The sequence below is a fragment of the Chaetodon trifascialis genome, chromosome 8 (genome assembly GCF_039877785.1).
Source record: "Chaetodon trifascialis isolate fChaTrf1 chromosome 8, fChaTrf1.hap1, whole genome shotgun sequence".
Classification (NCBI taxonomy): Eukaryota; Metazoa; Chordata; class Actinopteri; order Chaetodontiformes; family Chaetodontidae; genus Chaetodon; species Chaetodon trifascialis.
In genome coordinates this window covers 4,435,533-4,459,799 of record NC_092063.1, presented here as the reverse complement: position 1 = coordinate 4,459,799, position 24,267 = coordinate 4,435,533, and the positions used below count along the sequence as shown (strand labels likewise).

Genomic DNA, 24,267 nt, shown 5'->3' with positions numbered 1-24,267 from the left:
TACATGTCATTTTGTGAACAAGGAGCAGACGGAGGAGTTTATTAAACTCCGTGGTCAAAACGACCATCTGTTTACAGGGGCCAAAAACACGGCCACACTCGGATGGAGGTAACTGTTGAGGCATAAAGGAATAGCCCATTTGTTCTCTATACATACTGTATTTGTATGTGAAAGTTACATAAAGGAACAAATATAATCTTTGGATCACATCAAATGAATGTTGTTTTTGGGTGGGGGTGGGAATCTTATGTCTGTCCTGTCACTTTTGTGAATCTGTACATATCTGTGATAATGTGATCTTGTGTGTTTACCTTTTGTCATGCTTCACTCATGTTTATTTGTTTGTTAATTAAAAATATTGTGTTCAAAATTAAAATCTTATAAGCTCGTTACATTATCTATTCCATTTCTTATTTACAGTATAAGTAGACTTTTGAACTACTCTTCAGTGACAACACAATTAGTTTATTTTTTCTGTGACATTTACAGATATTTACAAGGAGACAGTATGAATATTTCTATTTACAAGTGGCCATTCTGTACAACTGTAGAACTATTTCCAAAAGATCAGCAGAAATGACTATTTACAGAGATTTGCAGATTTACAGAGAACATATACAGTTGAGCAGGAGTCCCTGGTGGTGCTGCAAGATTATTGAAGCAAACAGTTTCCTGCTCCGATAACAGTGACCATCAGGACCGCTTGGAGGCTTGATCCTCACATGGCAGACATCGATTGCTCCAGCAGCTTTTCGAAAAGCTCTGTGTCTTGCCAGCCCTGCAAACTCCTCAGTTACTGCCGCCAGGTCTTCTGTGGTCTTGGGGAGGTAGATGACCCTGTGGCGAATGGCCATCACCTCCTCAGTAACTCGATGGACGATGCAGTGAACAGTGGAGCGATGCATCCCAAACACCCTTGCCACCACAAATGGAAGATGTCCCACTCGCCAACCAGAAGAGACAGACCAAGGTCTCTATTGTGGCACCCCATCCGTGTCGCCTTTCCTGGTGGAGAAGCTCCAGCAGCACCGCCAGGGACTCTCTGCTCAGCCTAAAATCTTGTCTGGTGTCATGGGCTTCAGGGCATTCAATCGTTTGCAACTGGACTTTGTCAGTTTGTCTTGGAAGACATTTCGCCTTTCATCTGAGCAGGCTTCATCAGTTCATGCGCACCAGACTGGATAGGACAGCTCTGGTCTAATAAAATGGTGTTAGATGAAGCATTTATTCTCTGAGTGAGGCCAGGCCCCAAATTCAACACAAGTACAGAGAAGAACGCATATTGAGAAACGGCCAAAAAAAAAAATCTGACGAACATGGCGGCCGTTGCATTGCACGGATGGTTGCACATCTCCCAGCAATTAAGAGTTTATTCACATGGTTTACCTGAACTGTTTGGTTTGTTCTACATTTCTAATTCTGTTGTAATAATTGTAATTACTGAGTGTTTTAGTTATTAAGTTCTGCAATTAAAGCTCAAAAAGAAGATGACTTTACACTCTCACCAGACAACACAAGGAGTTAATAAACTCAGATTTTTCTGTGATTTTATTTGGCAAATACTGTGAGAAGCTTTCCTGTCTTTTGTACCTTTTTTGAGGAACTGAATCAACTTTGAGAGATTCTTAAGATATGCATGAATGCATTAGCGACAGAGGTCCCGCTTGTGCAACAACAGGATGTCCAGTGTGAATCCCCAGAGTCCGAGGCGAGTCTTCATCAGCATCAGGACTGCAGCATTTTATCAGCTCAAAACACAACACTTAAATGTTTTTGCATCATTAAAGAAAATATGAGGAAAGGAAATACAAGATACATCAGTCTGGAGATTTAACTCAATAAGCCTCAATAACTATGGGCAGAAAAATAATATCAATAAACGTTAAGTACTTTTCACAGTTGACGAAAAGGTCAGCTGTATCCTGTGAGTCGTCAGATTAGGTGGGCCAGCATGTAAATAAAACATAAAAATAGGCTTAAGAATGATCTTAAAGCGACTACAAGTAACTTTAATTTTGTGTTATTTTGGCGGCCCCTGTGGACAAAAACGGTAGTGCTCCCCTGACTGAAGACTACATTTCCCATGAGCATTGCTGCATCTTGTCGTAAAGGTGTTGATCTGACTTGCGCATCCATCTGTTCTGGAAGCTAGTGAAAGAAAGATGCAAGTTATTTTTGAGGGGCCAAGATTGCTAATTTTTCTTTTTTAGACACAGCCGTGTGCAGGATATGCATTTTTGTGGCTATGAAAGATTAATGACAGTAATATGATGAAGGTGAAATAAAGTAAGCTTTGTTTTAGCACCGTTCATGCACCTATGGTTGCAAGCAAGTCCACAGCTAACATATTCACTTGCTTGGTTATAGTAATTATAATGAGAAACCTAAAGTTATCAACATTTCCTGGTAATATTACGTCTTCATAATAATATGCCATCAGCAAGACATAGCTCAGTGACAAGGAAAATATAAAATGTTTCATTATAAGCCAGCTGTATCACATTAAATTCTCCCGAACGATCCTCCTAAATGCAACACACTGGATCTTTAAACAATTCGTAATTACTCAGCTGTTCTCTTAAGCTTAATTATTTAAAATCCACATCCTACAGTAAAAAAGACTGAACTTAAACATACTCTCAATGAGTCAAAGCATGTGAACACCTGAATTTCCAACTATATTGGAAAGCTGACCACGTAAATCCAAAGCTTGGTTATAATTATATTGTCCCACTCTACTGATCAATGCAGCTTTAACATCTTTGCTACTACCACAACAATTACTCCTTCCACTAATAATGATGATAATAATAATAGGTTTATTTCTTTATCTCATTTTGGAGCAATGAATGAATGAAAATCAACTATCTTTGAGCACACTTCCAGGGAAGCTCATATCTAGAGATGATAACTCTGGCTCTATATAGCAAACCCCAACATTATGAAATGAAATAAACGTAGCGTGTTACATTGACATTTAGCACTGTAAACACAAAGAGAGTTAATAATAATTAAAAAAAAGGGCCATTGCAAATAATGCAGTGAATTGGCTCCTCATCAAGGATTGTGTTCATGGTGAGCTATTGCTGATAATCCAGTTGATCCAGTTGACGTAGTTCCTCACTTTGGTGTAGACTCCAGGGAAGTATGGGTTTGCGCAGCTGATACCCCAGGAGACAATGCCCTCAAATTTGCCGTTACAGATGAGGGGGCCACCAGAGTCACCCTGTGGATCACAAGGACCAGTTAGAGATGATCTTTTCAAGTTCAGTCTTGAATGATGTACTAGTTTGTAATATTAGCTATTGAGTATTTCAGTGAGCTTTATGTTTTTTTGCACAGATTGTGCACATATTAATAAAGATTGCCATAAATGTACCAGAGTTAGCCAAAAGGCTGCTTTTAGCCCTGCTAGCGCGTAGTTTTAGGCATGGCAATGCCAGTCGGTCGGTCAGTCAGTTGGTCCACCAGTTTGGTCCAGACAGAAATATCTCATCGTCTAGATTTGTCATGAAGTTTTATTCAGACATATTCGTGGTCCTGAGAGGATGAATCCTACTGATTTTGGTGATCCCAGGACTTTTCCTGTAGCATCAAGAAGCTGATATTTTTCCTTTTTTTAAGTGAAATGTCTCAACAACTGGTGGATGGATAGCCATGAAATTTACTACACATATTCGTGTCCCCCTCGGGATGAAGTGTAATCACTTTCACTCAAAATGTATATTTGTCCAATACTTTTAACTACCAGCATCAAATTCACATTAGCATGCTAATGTAACATTTAGCACATAGCACTGCTGTAAATAAGTACAGCTTCACACAGCTGTGAGCTGAAGACTCTTCATCTGTAGTCCCAGGACAGATGTTACAGTAGTCACTCTTACAAAGAATACAGGACAGGCCAACACACGTGCAGTGCAATAATGAAAAAGCTGACATTAGTAATGATAACATGCAGTGCACGTGCAGTCAGGCACTAATTAAAGCATGCAACACAGAAACATACAATGCACAGCATGAAGAGCAATACAAAGGGAATTATTAATTAGAATAAATTAATATGCAATGTACAAAACAACATTATGCAACCTTGTTAGCTAGGTCTCCTCATTAAGGTATTCGAGGTATGTGTACCTGGCAGGAGTCTTTGCCCCCCAGCCGAGATCCAGCGCACAGCATGTTTGAAGTGATCTTCCCCCAGTAGTAATAACTGCAGTAAGGTATTACTCTGACGTCCACAGCGCGCAGCACAGGGGAGAGGTAGTAACTGTAAATCTGTGTCACCCCCCAGCCGCTCACTGTGCAGACATCAGAGTAGAGTGGAGGGGTCCTGTCATCAGGCAGAGCGGCTGGTTGGACATTGGCATTCAGCTTTGCCGGCCTGCTCAGCTGTAAGACAAAGCGAAAGTTACAGCTGCACAGCTGAGATGTGTTAAGCCTCATCGTGTGTGTGTGTGTGTGTGTGTGTGTGTGTGTGTGTGTGTGTGTGTGTGTGTGTGTGTGTGTGTGTGTGTGTGTGTGTGTGCGTGTGTGTGTGTGTGTCAAGAGCTCCATGTGTCGTATCAGACTGCTGCCGTTCTGCCTACCTTGATGAGCATGATGTCATTGTTGTATGTCTTGTAGCTATAGTTGGGGACAAATATCTTTGAGACATTAAAGACCTGTTCAAAGCCCTCTGCTTCCTCCAGGCTGTGTTCACTTAACACCACTATCATCAGGCTGCTCCTGCCAGCCAAAAACAGACACAAAGTGCTTCAGAATTTAGCCTTTAACTGTGAATTACAGGGAAATTTCACATTTCTGCTGTCACAAAAGAAAGTGTCCTGTCCACATTATACAGCAACAAATTAAAATATAGATGCAAGAGGTGATTCCAGATTTAAGCCCCTTTGTGCTCAACAGAAGGAGGCAGTTTATTGGGTTAAAGCGACCAACAACGAACAACAAGAGGGGCAAAGTCACTTCGGCTTGTTTAATGCAGTCAAAGTCTGCAGCATTTCACTAATCACACCCTCATAGTCCTGCTTGTCCCCAGACTATGTGCACAGAAATGAGTGAGATTCTGTCCACTGAGTTTTTCAGTACATGTTTTTGGTGTTTGTGGCGCCCCCTTTGGGTTGGGTTCAGGGCGTTTGGCTTGGCCCGTTCCTAAACACGACCTGATGATCGGCACCCAGATTTCTGATGGTTGGACAAATTGAGTTAATTCCATTTTCCTGCTAAACTCTGCCCCTTGCAAAATTTTCTGGAAAATTTATTAATGGATATTTCATGTTTTTTGACCAATGCTTCCTTCACTGCTGCTCAAAGCGTCAGTTTTTAATCCCTGTAAATGTCAGTACTCACGGTCTCCAGCAGTGGGCAGCAGACACCACCCACTGAGCGGCCACTAAGGTTCCTCCACAGAAGTGACTCCTCTTCTCAGTCTGCAGGGATGCCTGATACTTGATGGAGTACGGCCAGACCTCCTGACCCCCGATGATCCTCGCTGCAAACGTCTCTGCAGACAGCAGAGAACAGTGCACTGTGAGGTGTTTTGGTTTGAAAGAAAAGTCAAATTTACTTCATATTTAATGCTCTATGGTCTTAATAATATTAATCTGTGAAGGAAAGTAACTGAGAATACTTACTCAAGTACTGTGCTTAGGTACAGTTTTGAGGTACTTGTACTTTACTAGCATATTTCCATTTTCTGCTACTTTATACTCGCTGAGGTAAATATTGCACTTCTTACTCAACTACATTTATTTGCCAACTTTAGTTACTAGTTACTTGATACAATACAAAATCTATTCAACAAATAAATTATGATGTAAAATGAAACTTTTATCGATCTCGTAGGGGACATTCGCGACATACCCAGCAGATAAACGATATGAAGTAGAACTGATGAACACATTACTGCATTAATAATCATAATACAATGATATAATGTATGTATGTATTGCTGATGAAAGTTTGATGCTGATGAAGATCCGAGCACTACCTCCACCTCAGATCTTAACGCACTACAGACGAGAGGCTGAAGGCCACGTCACCAGAGGTCTGGCATGTCCGATTCTCCTGATGTGCATACGTCCCTGTTTTCACCCTCAGCCAACGCTCTGTGAAAGTCCCGTTCAACATGCCTCTACCTCTTGACTCATCGCGTTTCTTTTTGCACCCAGGAATTAAAATGTTGGGACTGAGGAACTTACCTGATGCTGAGAAAGCCAACAGGAACAGCACAGTCGACGTTTGCAGAGGAGTCATATTTTTACTCATCATCTGTCATGCAGACACAGAACTTTTAGCAGCTTCTATGAACAGAATATAATGTGATGATTCATTTAATTACTCTGACAGTGTTGATGAAGTCTATTTATCACTGTGTAAAATGCAATGTCCCAAATTATGGTAGAGTTAAAGCTTTTATCAGCAGGCTCTAAACATGTGACGTGTCTCAGTTTAATGCTTACTGTGTTGTTTATGACACCTAAAGGCATTTTGTAGATGAAGGGTTTTTAGATTATGCTATAAGTTACTGAAGTGCAACGAAATAAGGAGAAAAACTCCTGCTCCTGCTGCTCCTACACAAACTGAAATCAATGGCTAAATTTGATTACTGATTGGTAAGAATCTATGTTTCTAATGTTTAACTGAATCACGTCATTTCATTTTGATTCATATAAAGGAATATTCTAGAACAATTTAACATGTATTACACACAATAAGCAGATCATAGTTTTTGCTGTTCATCTTACCCTGAAATCTGGGCAGACTCCTGAGTATTAATCACTAATTTTGACTAAAAATGGTGAAAATCACCCTCTGCTTACCTGTAAACCCAAATACAGCAACCTTCACAGTATCTCCAACTGATGGGACCAATGCTGTCCTGTTGCCTTTTATAATGAAACAGTATCCTGGCGCAGATCTTTTGTTTAAATTATCTTTTCGTCTGGTTTTGTACTCTGACCATCTCACGCTGACACAATGAAACTGACCTACTACATGACAAAGCTAAAGTGTTCTCTTGCATTATGTTTGTTTCTGAGCTCTAGTCTTCTGCTTGCACCCTGGGCTGTGGAGGTATTAGAGATGGATCATCATCATCATCAGCAACACGTTCTGGACAGAATAAATGTTTTTGGCCTTGCTGATGGGACAAAATTCATGCGTGTATGGATTATTATTATTATTATTTTTTATTTTTTTTTAAAAAGGTCACAGTGACAATTCTATTTGCATATAGAATTTTTTCCTTTTGTTTTAATAAAGGTCTGATGAAAAGCAGGTAAAAGATGTTATTGCAGTATTAATTCTTTTTAAATTGTTGACATACAGGCTCTGCTCTCCCCATCACAACAGGCTGCCAACATCTCAAACGCTATGGTTCTACTGTCCTTCACACATTAGTGCAGAAGTTCACAGAGATGTTGTCTGACTGTGGCTTCAAAATTTAACATAGGACTGAATATTTTATTGATTTACAAATAGGCTTAATAAGACTAACAATGCAACACTATTATTAAAACTAATAAGACTACTACTACTATTAATGCTGCTATTACCACAACAACAGCCCCTACTAGTTATATTTAGCCTAAATTAAATCATAATGTTGGAAGCTTTATATGCTATTTGTTTGTTTGGGGCTGCAGTGATAACAGGCTCAGCAGCATAACAGAGATCCAGAGCCACATTGTCCATTTGTTCGTGGGGGGACCCGAGGCATCCCCAGGGCAGGTAGGACATGTAATACCTCTGGTGTGCTCCTCCCATGCACCTCCTCCACAGGGACAGACACATAAGATGTCAGGAGGGATCCTGGCCAGGAGCCTAAAGCGCCTCACCTGGGTCCTCTTAAATGGGAGCAGCAGCTGTTCCCTCTTCAGCGTGACAACCTCCACGCATCTCCAGCAGAGATAAGGTGAACCAAACCACCCAAGGCCTGAGGGTGAAGCTCATCCACCCTCGGAGCTAGCTGCTCCAGCTCTTTGTAAATTCACACTTAGCAGAGCTAGCTGTAATTTGATGTTGACTAAGGGAAGATTCACACATCACTAAATTAAACTGGGTTGCACCGCACAAGTGAGCTCTAACATAGAGAATTGTTGAGGTGCTTCAGATGTTTCCTAGCAAACAATACTTTAAAGTCTCACTTAAAATGAGGTACTGCTTTCTGAGAACTTGGGAAGGACTTTACGTGCAAACTCGATTAAGGATTTATGAAGAGCTGATGCGATGCAGTCCAGGCTCCTGAAGAGCTTTTGACCTTCTTCACTGAACGGCAGAGAGATGGATGTTGGATTTAAAGATCAGAAGATCAGAAACACACTTTCAGAGCAACTGTGTGCTAGCATTACAGCAACATTGATCAAAACTTAATGCAAGTTAAATGCAGTTTAAAACCTTTACTTTATAACTGTGTTACTCAGAGGTGGAAATTAACTAAGTACATTTATTCAAGTACTGTACTTGAGTTCAATTTTGAGATACTTGTACTTTACTTGAGTACTTTTCTTCCATTTTCAGGTACTTTACACTATACTTCTACTGTATATTTAAGAAGTTAATATTGTAATTTTTACTCCAGCACACTTATTTGATAACTTAAGCATCTAATTACTTTGCATATTCAGATAAAGAATATAAAATATCCCTTAGTGAAATCCACAAACTACCCAGCAAGTGATGAATGCATTAATTACCATAATGCAAAAACTGAATACACCTGATTCTGAAATGGGCCATTCTGCATCATGAGTATTTTTACTTTTAGTACTGTACATGTACTTTGATACTAGTACTTTAGTACTTTTACTCAAGTTACACTTTAAATGTATTGCATTTTATTGAACAGAGTGTTTCTACATTATGGTATTACTACTTTTACTTAAGTAAAAGATTCAAGTATTTCTTCCACCAATGGTATTATTGTTCTGTAATACTGTATAACATCCCATAACTTCAGATTGAGCAAAATTATCTGCTTAAATATAATAGAAATTTGACTTTGACTGGCATAACATATCTGTAACCAATGAGGAATCGCTTAAGTTTTGATCAGGAAGCTGCTGCTGAGTCACTGGAACCATCAGAGAAGTGATACTGGCCTCAGTGCCACCCCAGTAAAGACTGTAAACTAAGATTATCTCAGGATCTGCCTGTGTCCTCTTCAGTTAAACATCTTGTTACAGTCATGAATTAGTTATTTTTTAAGTGTCCTTTGTCTGTCAGTGATTGAAAACAACAGTTTACCTGCAGTCCTCAAGCACATTTTAAAGCACATTGACTCTGATAAGCTTTTTTTATGATCTGTCAAGTCTCACAGATGTAATAAAATCAAATACTGCTGTGCTGATAGGGATAAAAATGCCTCTTAACTCACTGAAACAAGAAAAGCCTGCACAGACAATGATCTGAAAACCAGTGTGCTTAAACCGAGAGGAGATTTTAGGGGTTAGAGCGTTTGTGATATACAGAATCATTCCAGCACCTGACAGATGAATGTGAGAGCTGGCAGCCATGTGCAATGATGACAGCTCTTGGACTGTGGAGTCATGTGGAAAAAAGGCAGCAGTCAGCACTCCGGGGATGTGAGAGGTACCCAGAGCGCAGCCACAGCTATCAGTAGCAGGGAGGGCAGCGGAGAGGGCTATTAGCCAGCCGAGGTCAGGAACTCCACAGAGGGATGGAAGCAGTGATGACACCTGCGTGAGCCGTGCTCCATTTTTAATGACGCCTGGCCCGAGAATGAATGTGGAGCAGCTCGACCTGGTTGTGTACAAAAAAAGCTTCTGCTGCTTGCTATCCGTCAAAAACCCTCATTAATCCTTCCTGGGGACATCACTGATGGGAGATTGTACAGTGATGAGGAGCTGCAGAGACCCTCCCTGTATCTTCTTTCATTTTGGATGACGGCGGACCATTTGATCCACATTAACAGCAGCAATCAGGAGGTTGAAAGATGTTAATTACTGGGCGTAGCTGACGGGCCTCCAGCATCACAGGAGCTGTACGATAACGTGATAAGACCCTGCCTCCTGACGTGCAGGATGAAGACGGCACAATAAGCACAGCACATGCTTCACCTCTTATGTGACAGTGAATGGGCCTTCAGGGTGATTACATAAACAATGACAGAGGTATAGGACAGCCTGAGTGGGTCATGGAGGAGGTGAGACAAGGGGCCGTGCTGTGGAAGCTTCAATTATATATCGGTTGTGGACAAGGAGGTGACCATGGAAACGGAAATAGGAACTATAAGAAACCCGAGAGTGCAGGTGCGATGCCATCCTGTGAAGATTAGAAGAGCAGCACACAGGTGAAGCCTCTCTCTGCGTGTAGACTGCTCTTCTCATTGTCTCACCATGGACCTGCCATATTTATTGCTTTGTATAGTGCTGGAAGTCCTGGCTGTAAACTGTAAGTAAGCCTCTTTATGTTGAATTTACTTTTTGTTTGTGCGTGCATGGAAGGGCTTTAAGTGAAGCGAAGCCTCTGGGTGACAGTGACAGGAAAGCTGGGGTGCAGACCGTGTCATCCAACCTCCTGAAAAACATATTCACAGTTTTGGGTTTGTAAGTTGAATGTGTATGTAAATGGGCTGGATGCGTATCTGATATGTTATGAGCATCCCTTCTATCAATGCTCTAAAAGACCCCTTTTAGCTGTTCTCTGTGGCACTTTCAGTCCTGATGCTCCCTTGAGATGGTCTTTTGATGAAGAAGTGTGACTCAGAGTCACTTTCATCTGAGCTAGCTGAGCATGACTTCTCTCTGCTTTAAATCATAAATCACAATAACAGAGTATAAGTGAAAAGGCGAGGCTGAGTTGGATTTTACTTTAAATGACGAGATAAGAATATTTCAGCCGTAAATCGGACAGAGCATCAGTTTGTTTCGTGATATTTGGAAGATTTATTGAGGCTTCTGTGACGACTTTGTTTACACTTTAAAGTCTAGTTTCAAAATCAAAGTCAAATCCCTAATACTGTTTCAAAGCTCTGTAACATGCACATTGTTAGATAGATATCATTGTGAGATAAAGAGCCTTTGAAATGAAAAGGTCAGTAAAAGTGTGCTTATTCAGAAAATGAATTTGAAACCTCTGGAACAACAGATGAAGGCCAACACCCCCTTTTGTTCAAGCCAATTATGGTGCAGAGATAAAATGTGAAAGGAGACTCTGATAAACGCCTTGAACAGGTCTAGGATCTGGGACAAGGCTGGAGACTGATAAAGTTTTATTAATTTTAGCACACAGAATATCCTGATTTATAAATCTCTTTTCTCAACTGAAAACAGCACAAAGACAATATATTTAATGTTTGACCTCATTAGCTTCATTGATTCTGAATCTGATGCAGCAACACGTTTCAAAAAAGTTGGGACAGGAGCAGCTAAAGACTGGGAAAGATGTGGAATGCTCCAAAAACACCTGTTTGGATCATTCCAACAGGTGATAGTATCATGATTGGCTATGAAAGGGGCATCCTGGAGAGGTTCAGTCGGATGGATGGATGGATGGATGGATGGATGGATGGATGGATGGATGGATGGATGGATGGATGGATGGATGGATGGATGGATGGATGGAGCAAGGTTCACCACTTTGTGAACACATGATTGAATGATATTACTACATGGGCTCAGGAAGAGTTTGCAAAGCTATTGTCAGGAAACACAGTTTGTTTGCAGATGATCGCGTTCTGTTTATATGTGTTTTACGGAGTCCAAACTCTTTTGGATTCAGGGGTTGAATAGTCGACCTGCCGCAGTTCACAGTTTAGCCGTGCGAACAATAACCAAATTGAACTCAGCTCACATGACACATAATGGAGACCCATTATTCAAGGTTCAGTTCCAAGGTTATTACATAAGTCTTTCTAAGGCGCCTTTATGTGTGCCAGTTTATCTCACACACACACCCAATCCATCCAGTGTACAGTATACTGTATAGAGTTACCATTTTGCTCTGGACACGCACCACTGCTGCTAATTATAGGACATTCTAGGACAGTAATGAGGAGGTGTTGTTCCGTCCCTGATGGCGTCTCTGTGTTTGAATGGCTCTCGTCATGGTGATGTAGACTTTTAGACAAAAAGCTTCAAATGTTTTAGTGTTAATACAGTCAGTGCTGTAGCCAGGATCGCAGGAAGACTGAGTCCAATGAACCAAAGTTCCTCCAAATCTCTAAAGATTTTGAGTTGTTCATCTTTTTTCTCATTCAGTTAACTAATCAGCAAGTTTTATTTCCCATTATAAAAATCTGTTGTGTCAAAGTCTGCTCCATAATACCAGGAAGGATATTCTCATGGGGTAATACTGACTCTGTGGCCTAAATGTAAATACTTACGCTGGAATCAGCCTATAAAACATGTGCATTCAACTGCAGCATTATGTAAAGAGCTCCTTGGGTTATTAAATCCCCCAAACTCACAGGAAATGGCAGCTGTAGCCCAGCAAACTCTGCAGGATGCCAGAAATTATGTAAAAAGGGTCAGTCGTGTTTTTTTAAGGGACTCCTGCATTTTTTCTATTAAAAAGATCATGATCATAAGACATGTTCAAGCTCTCTGGTCATGGTTAAACCTAGGTTAACAAAAATGAGAGAAGTACAGATTCTTTACTTTAGTAAAGTCGCAATACTGTGATTTAAAAAAAACAAAACAAAAAACTTTTCAAGTAAAAGTAACTAAAAAGTATGCAAGTATTGCTAAAAAAGTAATGAAAATGTCACAAATATGGCTGCTGTGAGTGTTTTTATTACATATTGTATTATTGCTTTATTAGTACTGATGTGTTCATGCGTAAGAAGTATTTTACTGTTGTAGCAATTACAACTATTTTTACTGGATAGTTTATTCTTCATCATATTTTATAAGCTCATCATATGTTTTCTATGTAACACGTTAATCACTAACCAGAACTGTCAAATAGCTGAAGTGGGCTGAAAAATATAATATTTTTTTAGATTGCAGGTGCATAGAGTATAAAGAAATTTTAAAAAAGTACTCAGGTAAAAGTACTTGACTAAAGATGGTTAGAATTTAAGTACATTCTTCTCTATTTGCAGCAGGATTCAAACCACCACTTAAAGAGCAGAAATGTCTGTTAAGTGAGCGTGTGCTGCCATGAGACAGATAACGATGGTCAGACTCAGACTCACTGTGAATCAATGAACCTCAGAGATGAGATTGCTTTTCATTGATCTGTTAAGCCAGAAGCGTCTGCGTAATGAAGTCAACTGCTGTTTTCTTTATGACTTTTATTGTCATGGCTGACGCTGCAGCTGCAGTAATACCACTCCAACCGTGTTCGCTCGCTGAGGTTTTCCACAAAAACCTTGAGGACTCTCCCTCCACGTGTCCCTCCCTCTAAATCCAGCCTAAGCTCCTCTTTATTTCCCTCTGTGTGTCGCAGGTCAGGAGGTGGCACAGGGGCGTATAGTGGGAGGATACGCACCAGTTCCACATTCGATCAAGTACATTGTGTCGATACAGACAACAGAGCGTCAGCACTTCTGCGGGGGCTTCTTGATAAATAAGTACTGGGTAGTCACAGCAGCACACTGCAACGTTGGGTGAGCTGATTCTTCTTTTTATTTACGTCTGCTGAGTATAAAAGTTAACCTCAGGCAGAAGCACAATAATCTCCAGGTCACAGTATACCCTGCACCTTTGTTCCCTGGTTTAACTTCTTGTAAGGACGTTGTAGGCAGCAATAAAAGGCCTGTTGACATATGATGACCTCAGCTTGACTTCCCTGTACGTAAATGTGTGTATACAGGACTGCATTAGAAGATCCAGTGATTTCAAGCCATATCAGATAATGCAAATTATCAGGCCTGAGAGAAAACGCATGAAAGTGATACAAGCTCAGCCGTAACAATGGAGCTCTGTTTTACTGGAATCTGACGGGCTCACTTTCAGATTGGCTCGTAAGGAAGCTTAGTGCTTAGTCCAGATGTTAGCCTTTTTATTTAATGACAGATGCTGGATTGTCGTTTTCTGCATGTCAGTGTCAAAATATCACCGTATTAACTAGTGGTCCAGTAATAGTGCTGAGTCATTACTGGTTTCTTATTTATGGATCTATCATCTACTGATTTGCAAATAAGTTTTGTTTTAAACATAATGCCCAGATTCAGGTTTTTGTTTTTGTTTTGTTTTTTTTTATCTAAAAAACATTACTAATTTACACATCTGGCAGACAGCTGCAGGAAATGATGATGATGAACGCAAAAAAAGCTCCAGTCATTCATCAGTTTCACCTTCTCAAAAGTGAGGAATTACTTCTTTTGTCTCATTAATATCATCGTGAACTGAATCTTCATTTGTTTTTTGCGCTGTTAGCTGCACAAAACAAACTTATGTAAACATGAGGTGAGCTGTACAAATGGGATGTTCAGTGAGGTTTTGTTTCCTCTGTATTTTCCCTTTGGCTTTCTGTATCAGGTGTCGCACTCTGTGTAGCTGTTCCTTTGATATTTTGCTTTTGTCTCTGCAGGGTGAACAGAATGATGATCGTGGCGGGGGACTACTCTCTGACCATCTATGAGGGCACAGAACAAGAAATCCTGCCCCAGCTTTTGGTTCCACACCCTGAATACAACAGCACCACCAACAACAGCGACATTATGCTTATAAAGGTACATTTCACAAACCTTTCACTGTATTTTTACTCCACCTGCGACTGTTTCCTGATCGCACTGTCCACCCCCCCTCCAGCTGAAGGCCCCGGTCTATCTGAACAGCTACGTGTCCATTGCCCTGCTGCCCCGGCACGGCACCTCGGTCGCTGAGGGCAGGGTGTGTCGAGTGTCAGGCTGGGGTTACACCAGCCCCAGGGGCCAGATCCCCGCCACCCTCCGCACTGTCAAGCTCCCCATCGTCTCCACAGGAAAATGCAACAGCAGCGACTCCTTCGATGGCAAGATCACAGAAAACATGCTCTGTGCCGGGTACAGCGCTGGTGGAAAGGACGCCTGTAAGGTTAGACGGTGTTTTTACTCAGTTTAAAGATTTGTTTTAAATTGACAGTCTGAACACAAAGAATATATTCATATATTCATATTTATATATACACATATATCAGTTCTTTTTGCCTTTGTAATGTTTACATCTTAAGATGGATTTTTCCGTCATTTCAGATACTGCTTGTTGTTCTTACAACGGCACCCATATTAAAATGTGTTGAATGATGAGTTTTTTCTTTTCTTTTCTTTTCTTTTCTTTTCTTTTCTTTTCTTTTCTTTTCTTTTCTTTTTTTTGCTGCTATCCTCCATTTCCCCATTAATTCTGGCTTGTCTGCCCCGTGTCTGGCACAAGGTGCATTCATTTCTACCTCTGCAAAACCTTTAAAAATGTGTCTTGAACAATGGTGGATAGTGGCATTTTGAATGTATCACTCATACTTGTATTGGAGTATTTTTACATTGTGGTATAGCTACTTTTGCTGAAGTACTGTACTGATCTGAGTACTTCTTCCACCAGTGGTATCAGAGATGTAGTCTGTGTAGTTTTTAGAAAACATTACTCGGCAGGAGGACTTCATGCATTTGTTGGTTATTTTCGCAGATTAAGCATTTAGTGCAATAGTGAGCTTTCACAGCAGTGGAGGTCTACAGCACAGAGGAATAAGATCTTTCCATGTTGGTTTTGGCCTTTTCATGTGATCTGTCGACAATAAGAAAATCGAGAATATCACCAGATCTGTACTTTGAGCTTCTTGTTCAGTAAAATGTGACTCTCGCTGGAAGTCTGGAGGAATATCGAGTCACCCCTGATGTTTCCTTCTGTCCTGCTGTTTCAGGGCGACTCCGGGGGTCCACTTGTATGTGAGGGCCGGGTCTACGGTGTGGTGTCTTGGGGGAGCGGATGTGCTGATGCCCAGTTTCCTGGAGTGTACACTGCGGTGTCCAAGTATCGTAGGTGGATAGACAGCACCATATTTAACTACTACAGCAGGTGTAAACAGAATTAGAAATTAGAACTAAAATAATAATAAAAAAAACACTCAGTGGAGACTTCATTTTAATTTCATGTCTTTGATTTAATAAATGTTCTTTTTGCCATTTCTGCACATTTTATTATATGTTAAAGAAATAGTTTGACATTTTAAATAATGCGTGTGTCTGTGCGGGCATGTGTTTGTGTGGATGTCTCTTACGCATGTTGGACATTTGGACTGGGTCTTCAAAGGGCTGTTTGAAGGTTAAGACTCGGTTTTAAGAGTTAGGGTAGAGTTAGGTTTAGGTTACTGTCATGGTGTGTGTGTGTGTGTGTGTGTGTGTGTGTGTGTGTGTGTGTGTGTGTGTGTGTGTGTGTGTGTGTGTGTGTGGAGAAGACCTTTGTGAGCATGTCAATCAATGATGATGAATGATTACTGCCATTTTCATGTGGTTTATTTATGGACTAGTGGTGTTATAGACCTGGCACTGTGCATACATAAAGCACCTTTAAGTGTGAGTGTTGAGCAAATGCATGAAATCAGGTAAGAAAGAAGAGCTAGATTGAAACTGTGAGTGTGTTATACAACAATGACAGGGACTGGAGTGCTTTCTTGTTTTATACACTTTAATAAAGTACTGATCATCCCACTCTCTGGCTGCCTTCTTCATTTACAGCACAGGCTTTGCTCCTGAGTGGAGACTTTTAACAATGGATTACACAAGCTGTTTGGATAGATAACCCGCAAAGTCCTCTTCATGCTGTCTCATTTATACAACAAGTCGGTAAAGCCATTACAGGGGGACAATTAATAAGTCAGTACGCTGATTAATTTTTAAAAACTACAGCGATCCCTTTTGGTGTAGGGTGTAAGTCTTGGATGCTTGTCACCACGCAGCCTTTCTAAAACAGCTGATGAACGATCCTAAAACTGGACTACCTTCATGAAATATGCATGAGCCTGTCGTCCCTCTGAGGAATCTGTGTAATGGCTCTGAGGCATCGCTGCCTCAGCCAGCAGTGATTCCTACAAAAGATGAGTGGTGGCTGCACCAGGTGAAATCAGTACAGACTGCGTCACACCTGATAGGTGTAGGTGTATCACAACAGAATGAATAGTTGATGACCTACTTTAGAGGCATCTCTGGTTTCGCTGCTCAGCCCCGTTTGCTCTGTGATGATGGGTGTGTCAGTGTCCCATGTGATTGATGGATTTCAGGGTTTTTATTCTTCTGATTTTACAGGTTTGGTTACATAAAGACCGATTCCTATTGTTCTGGTATGAGAGGGCCTCTTCAGGGGGCGTTAGAGTACATCAGCTGACATGGTTAATGCAGGGTCCTCTATAGGCTCACAAAAGGAAATGTTCCTCTCTGGGGGTTGCTTTGACATACAGATTGAGACCATTCCCCTGGACAAAACATGTTTTACAGTCGTAGCGGCTCAAAACTAGGCCATCTTGTATTTTCCCATATATGTTATTCCTTTACTTTAACGCACATGGGTTTAAACATTACTTTTATTAATAAGAGGTCATAAGATAAAAAGGTTGCAAACTGCTGGTTTAATACAAGTCATATTTTATAAGCTTGTCGTCCGTGTTTTTAGGTATAATCTTGATTTGAAAAGTAAGTACAATGCACAGCATTCCCTCAGAAATGCAGTGGAGGAGAAGTTTAAAGTCAAATATGTTGAAAATGCTCACATGTTACTCTGAAAACGTACTAATTACTTTGCAGCCCAACGTTTAAGCATCTCCTAGCGCCTGCTGAATCCCCCTGTTGCTGAGGAACATCTGTTTTGATATTCAGGCATCTTTTTGAAGATGAAAGCTGTGCTGACAGATAAGAAAGACAGAAACGGTACAAAGAATGTCACAACAAAAAGTAGTGGGTGCTGAAAGGAGATGAAAATGCACATGACTTATTTGAACCACCAGGGGGCATGTGATCATTACAGCATGAGGAGCAGAAAAACAACAGATGAGGTGCAGGCCTGCTGGCACTTCTTCCTCTTTGATTACGAGGAGCCCTTCGCCTGAAGTGTTGTGTCTGCACATGAAAACGTTACATCATGCTTTTGAATTGAAATGATTATCAACGTACAAAAATATCATGAACATGTTGTGGCTCTGCTGGAGAGGCTTCATTAGAGGAACAAAGAGGGAGGACGAAGAGTGCTTGTTGTGAAACCGGAGTCTCCCTGCATGGAGCCGCAAAGCATGCAATAAAGCAAGCTTTAAAAAGCAAGTGAAGCAACACCTGACAGCCTTTTATAAGTCCTTCTTTTCTGCATAGGAATATCAACATGTACATGATTATGCTGTAAGATGTCATTTTGTGCATGCAGTTCTTATGAATTTAGTGTGTATTTATGTATATGTGTGCATATGAATAGTAATAATGACAGAATAAACTTCATTTGTGGAGCATATGAGAATGTAAGTGCTTTACATAAAAAAAGACAGAAGGAACATAAAAACAGGGACTGAAAATTAGTGTAAAATAAAACCCACTTCATAGTAACAATAAAAATCTGATTTTTTTTTATATCATTACTATATTATAATATGAAGAATATCGTTAGTTGTGGTTTTCAGGTTTTATTATCATGTGGTTGTTCTGTCTGTAAGCGTCTTGATGTGTTTTTATGCTTCGTGTGGACACCAAGAAGACTATATCCTAAATAGTCCTGTGTACTTATAGACGAGGTGCAGAGACTTGGAGGCCAGACAACTGTTCGAGTTCAGAGGGATGCCAGGAAGCTCCGAGGCATGACAGAAGCTGAGATGAAAACGTGACCAGATTACTGTGCGGCCCTCTCTCCAAAACCAAAGAGCCATTCAACTTCGCAAACAGCCTCTTTTTTGCTTTTTCTCCCCCTCCTTCCTTCCTTTCTCTCTCTTCTGACCCTGCAGAGATTCATGTACTCTCTCTCTCTCTCTCTCTCTCTCTCTCTCTCTCTCTCTCTCTCTCTATATATATATATATATATATATATATACATATATATATATATATATTCACAATTTCCCTCCCTAATTCTTTGACATGGCTTCAGCCAGAAGGCTTTTTCATGAATCTAGGACAACATGCATGTGTAAAATATGCAGAAGATGGAATAATTGGCTCAGAGGCAAAGGCTGAGTTATGACTTCTTTTTTTTTTTTTAAATTAAAAAGGATAATGATGGCTTGTGCAATTGATTTTGGACAGAGGGGAAAGGCAGAAAATAGTCTCTTTGTTATTCTTTGTCCCATGTTTCACTGTTATACTGTGTAGTCCAGCTTTTTTTTTAAGTTGCTTTTCATAGTAAAAGCCTTCTTGATGGCTCTATTAGAGACCAAAAATAGATGCAGGAGGACAGATCCACAGGATAATGAGTAGGCTGAGTGGCTGAATCAGCCTCTCGAGTTCAGACCACTTCCATGCCACAAAATACAGCACTCAGAGTCAGTTGTCTTGGCAAGCCTCAAACCGGAGACGAAGCGAAGCATTAGCTGATACAGGAAATAAATAGTCGATTCTCATTGTAGGAGACAGAATCCTCAATTTAACAGTTATCTTATGTCATAATTTGGCTGACGCTCGGTGAGGTCTTACAACCAGTCAGTGCTAAGATCCATTACGTCTAAAACGGGGCCATTTGCTTCCTCTGAGCTCGTGGCTAAATGGAGATGAACAGCTCGAGTGCTGCGTCCTGACAGTTTTGGCAGTGCACACCTGGGAGAGCAGGGCTGAATATTAAAAACCACTCATGTTTATGGAGTCAGGAATATGGCACCGGATGACAAGAGCAGGAAATACATCCTCTACAGTAGCCGGACACATATATAAGTATAAGTGAAATACATCTCTGCTGCATGTAATCGCACTTACCGGTACCCCTCTCCCCTGAATAATGACTGTAGTGTCCTAAAGTGAGCCACTGTGCTGGCTGTGTGAGTGTCTTAAATCACCACAGCACAGGGCCCCTGTGATTTGGGGTGTATCTCATAAAGTTGCCGACCACCCAGATGTGGAAGATTATCCTCGTTACATAGCACACGAATCCTGAGACAAAAGACATCTGCTAAGCTACGGCACAAGTGTAAGTGGTAAACAATTACAAGAAAAGGAGTTTGAGGCTTAAGTAGAATCCGAAATGTCAGCCTGAAATGGTTTGAGGCGCAGGAAAATAGAGAATAATTAGTATTGAGACGCAGGATGAGGATGGTAATTGCAGTAACAGCACTTCAGTTTCCATGAAAGACATTTAGCACGGAGGATGAGAGAGACGTGAAGTGTGTCATCTCTCCTCTCATCCCCGCAGACAGTGAAGGGAGACGGCCTGGAAGGAAACTCTTCGGCTGCACATTTGAAAACATTTATTTGTTCATTAATGACTAAACACAGGCAATGAAAAGGCATCTTTGGTTTTGGTTTTGAACATGTAAAGACTGAATGACAGGACAGACTTGCTGCTTCCACCCCTCCCTCCTCGCCTCTGCTCCCCTCCATGTCCTTTTTGCTGCTCAGTAGATTTATCAAGTTTCCCCTCAGAGGATTAGCAGAAAGTAGAGCACTTTAATCATGTTTCCTAACTTAGGGCTCCCATCAAAGGGAGGCAGTGCTTTGTTCTGTGGAGAAGATATTGCTGATAACCCCCTGAAGCCTCAGATCACAGCCCACTGACATGATTCCCCCACCTCTTTACCAGCGAGTAACGAGACAGACTCACTTGTGAAAACATTATTGTCACGGTTGATTTGATTGTGAATGTTTTCTTAAGTTCCTTCAGTGGTGGAAAGTAATGAAACACATTTACTGGAGTACTGTAATTGAGAACAATTTGAGGTACTGGTACTTGACACGAGTACTTCTATCTTATGCAATTTCTAAAACTTCTAATGCAAATAAAATACAGTTCACTACAACGACATAAAATACAAACATATATACAAATGCAGCACAAAATACAGAAGATTTAACAGTTCGCTGCACTCTAGCATTAGCTTCACCAGTCTGCCACTAATAAGATTAAAATTTTACCCACCAAACCTATGATCAGTCTATAAAATATGAATATTTATTGTAGACTCAGTTCAAATTAGCTCCAACTGGAACAATTAAACAGTGAAATGCTGCTCACATGTGAAAGCATCTGCAACAATAATGCAGTTATGTCATTTATGTAACTTTGCATACTGAGTACTTTTTTGATGGGGATATGTTTTTGATAATACTAATTCTCATGCAGGGTTTTTACTTTTAACAGACCACATTTTCACTCTAGTTTGATGCTTTTACTTGAGTGAAGGATCTGAACTTCCTCATACCATAAATCTGTTGAAACTAATGTGCAGTTTATCTGCTTGTTGGTCACTGACTAATATTTATCAACTGCCAATTATAAGTAAGCGACTGGACCAATTTAAAACTGGACGAAGCAGAAGCAACACTCGTGTCTTGCTTGTGTTACGTGTCCCTGTCAGATGGTGGGAAGGAGAACATTTGGGGTGTGAGTGGAGGACATGTGAGGAAGAAGAAGGAAGTTAGTGACAGAGTGGGCGACGCGAGGGGATTAAACAAAACATCTGATCCCATCAGAGTTGACAGAATGTTTCAAACTAGCCATGAGGCTTGTTGGGTTTGGATGTGAATGACTGTCGCTCCCTTTACTTTCACAGTACACATCCACTGTCTCCTGTCTAATCTTGTAATAAGACGCAGTTTTATGTAACAACAAACCACATCATTGTTGTACATCTTGCTCTTGGCGTGTGCTCCTCATGCCTCCGGTGTACACGCCACATTACACAGAAGATGAGAGCACCCGTCCACACTGAATAATGCACATCAGTTAGGTGTTCAGACAGCTTCTGCAATGTTTTGATAAGACAATAGTGATTAAAACGTTGTGCAAACTGAGAGAGGAAAGCTTGTTTGATATCTAGTTGTTTGAAAGCTGAAGTTGCGTAAGGCAAAGGTACCATGGGGCCAAAATGGCGCAATTAATCTTCCTGTGCTCTGAAGCTCTACTGTGCAAAATTGATGCTGCCACTCAGAAGGGCCATAATCACACTTCCATCCAAATCTAAGAGGGAGACAGAGAAGAGATCTCCAAAGCTGTCGCGCAAAGAGAAGCAATGGAGGCTTTGACAGTGATTGGTGGGTGTGCTGCAGACTGGCTCTGAATTCCTTTTTGAAGTTGAGCCACTCAGACAGAATCTTAAATGTACTTGGCAAACAGTCTGAATCTTCAATGGACCCCACCCCCCAACAGAAAAGCTACTTTAACAAGCTTCTTTAGTCTCGCTGGAGAGAAATACATTGGATGCTGTGTCAGAGAGCGCACACAATGTCACATCTGAGTCTGAGCTGCTTTCATCACGCAACTCTCTGCAGATTACCAACCTGAGAGAGGATGTGCAGCCGGCTCTCTGCAGAACTGCAATGTCAGGGGTGATCCTGCAACCTGAAACTTTCAAGAGATTATCTCTGTCGCTGAGAAAATGAAGCAGGACCAGAGATGGACACCAAGAGGTCAGCGGTCGCACAGACTGCAGCCTTGAAACTATATACTCTAAGTGGATGCTGCTCATCAAAGGGACAGCCTCCGCCTTGTGTGTGCGAAAGCAAAATCTTTTAGCTCTCAGCTACGTCCGAGAGACCTGGTTCAAGAGCGAACAGTGATTGAACAGAACAGAGTCATTTCCGCTCCCGTGCCCCGCGGCCCCCAGATAACACTTCCAGCTGGAGATGGCAGACAGATTACATCTCATCCGTATGCAGAACGCAAGAACTGCTGTCATCCTCCCTTCGCTGCCAGCCAGCGATTACTCGCAGAAGCCAAGACGGGGCGCCGATCAATATGGAGAAAGAAAGACTGATGGGATATCGGAGTACACCGGCCTGATCTAAAGAGATCCACGTTACTGCCTGGCCAATTCCAAACAGAGACAGAGGTGTTATGAGGCTGTAGGGCCGCTGGGCAATTCACAAGCTCTTACTTGATGGAGTTTCTTTGAGCACCAGGGTGGGAATAGAGCAATCTCTGTGCAAGACAGCAACTGAAGTCATGATACTCCTTGTGAGACCTGGACATCGAAATAGTTGAGAGGAGTTCTCAAACTGGATTTTGAAGCTGTGTTTAAACAAGCAAATAAATGAGTGAAAGGTTTCTTAAGGTGGCCCTGAGAGCTCAGCGCACTGCAGCTTATGAGAACACAAGCAAGCAACTGAAGAAAACAAATTCATCAATATGAAAACAAATACTGTATGCACTACAGTGAAACATGCTGGAAATACAGACAACACAGAAATGGGCAGCAAAAACAAACTACAGTTACTGCCTTGTGGTTGTTTGCTTAATTTAATATTATGTAGTGAAGCCTATAAGGAATTTAATAAAGGTTAATTAGTCTATTTTTTGGCGAAGCAGACGTTATCACTATCGAGATTATTTCTCCAGAGGAGTACAGAGGACTGAGAGAGAGCTTCATCACATAGTGCAATGACAATCACCTGAAGCTCAACATCAGCAGAACCGATGAGCCCGTGGTGGACGACAGTTCTTCAAATATGGATGAATGCTGCAAAGAAGCTACAAGTTGTAAACTGTGAATGCTTCACACACATTTTCAACCCAGCAGCACAGAAGATCATACAATCAGCACAGTTTCAAGGTGAACACCCAAGATTAGTGGCACCAGTTTAGTCACAATCTCCCCTGCTGTCCATGAGTTTGTCCTAAATGTAATGATGTGACAGTGAAGCTTTGATCTTTTAAATGAAAATAATTTCATCCCATGAGACATTTGAATGAAATTTTGTCATAAATAGCATATCAATTCTTTAGTTATGGCCAAAAACATCTTTACCTTTGACCATCAAAAATTCATCAGTTCATCCTTGAGTCCAAGTGAATGTTTGTGCCGAGTGTGGACTAGTATCACCAACACCGATACTGATACTTTTGACCTGAAATGTCATGATCATTGAATAATTTTGTGATTTTGCCTTTAGTTGGTTGATTATGATAAAACACAGGACAAAGTTTTTTTGGCAAATAAACAGATTTTTTTTATCAACTATATATTTGTAAAAAGTCTGTAAGTGTAATCTGCATGTAGCTTAAGCCTAAGCCTGCAATCGCATGAACTCTCTCCAATTCTGATAGGCACCTTGGTACCAGTACTATTGATATTTAGATTGATATGCCCAGCCCTAGTGCCAAATCTGAAGAAAATCCCTCAAGGGGTCCCTGAGATATCGTGATATCATGCCTCTGGCCAGGGCGGACGATAAAAACACAAAAATGGGCTGACAATGTTGGGAGTAACATA

The 24,267-nt window shown here is 41.0% G+C and overlaps 2 protein-coding genes across 2 annotated transcripts; one reads left to right on the top strand and one right to left on the bottom strand.

The window, feature by feature from the left end:
• Positions 1-3,070: 3,070 nt before the first annotated feature.
• Positions 3,071-6,270, bottom strand: LOC139335134 (trypsin). Its single transcript, XM_070968592.1, has 5 exons — positions 6,201-6,270; positions 5,350-5,503; positions 4,590-4,728; positions 4,138-4,392; positions 3,071-3,226 (listed from the first exon to the last, which is right to left on the bottom strand). Exons 1-5 carry the CDS (start codon positions 6,268-6,270, stop codon positions 3,071-3,073), a joined length of 774 nt encoding a protein of 257 aa, XP_070824693.1.
• A 4,088-nt stretch (positions 6,271-10,358) lies between these two features.
• LOC139335265 (trypsin) lies at positions 10,359-15,975 on the top strand. The gene is made up of 5 exons (XM_070968785.1): positions 10,359-10,413; positions 13,414-13,573; positions 14,500-14,641; positions 14,721-14,984; positions 15,805-15,975. Exons 1-5 carry the CDS (start codon positions 10,359-10,361, stop codon positions 15,973-15,975), a joined length of 792 nt encoding a protein of 263 aa, XP_070824886.1.
• Positions 15,976-24,267: the final 8,292 nt, after the last annotated feature.

Bases quoted from the DNA above. Each gene is read 5' to 3' on its own strand.
- LOC139335265 (XM_070968785.1), top strand. From the start codon at position 10,359: ATGGACCTGCCATATTTATTGCTTTGTATAGTGCTGGAAGTCCTGGCT. The intron at 10,414-13,413 runs GTAAGTAAGCCT...TGTGTGTCGCAG, and splicing joins GGAAGTCCTGGCTGTAAACT to GTCAGGAGGTGGCACAGGGG. The intron at 14,642-14,720 runs GTACATTTCACA...CCCCCCCTCCAG, and splicing joins GCGACATTATGCTTATAAAG to CTGAAGGCCCCGGTCTATCT.
- LOC139335134 (XM_070968592.1), bottom strand. From the start codon at position 6,270: ATGATGAGTAAAAATATGACTCCTCTGCAAACGTCGACTGTGCTGTTC. The intron at 4,729-5,349 runs GTGAGTACTGAC...TTTGGCTGGCAG, and splicing joins GCTGCCCACTGCTGGAGACC to GAGCAGCCTGATGATAGTGG. The intron at 4,393-4,589 runs GTAGGCAGAACG...TTTGTCTTACAG, and splicing joins ATGACATCATGCTCATCAAG to CTGAGCAGGCCGGCAAAGCT.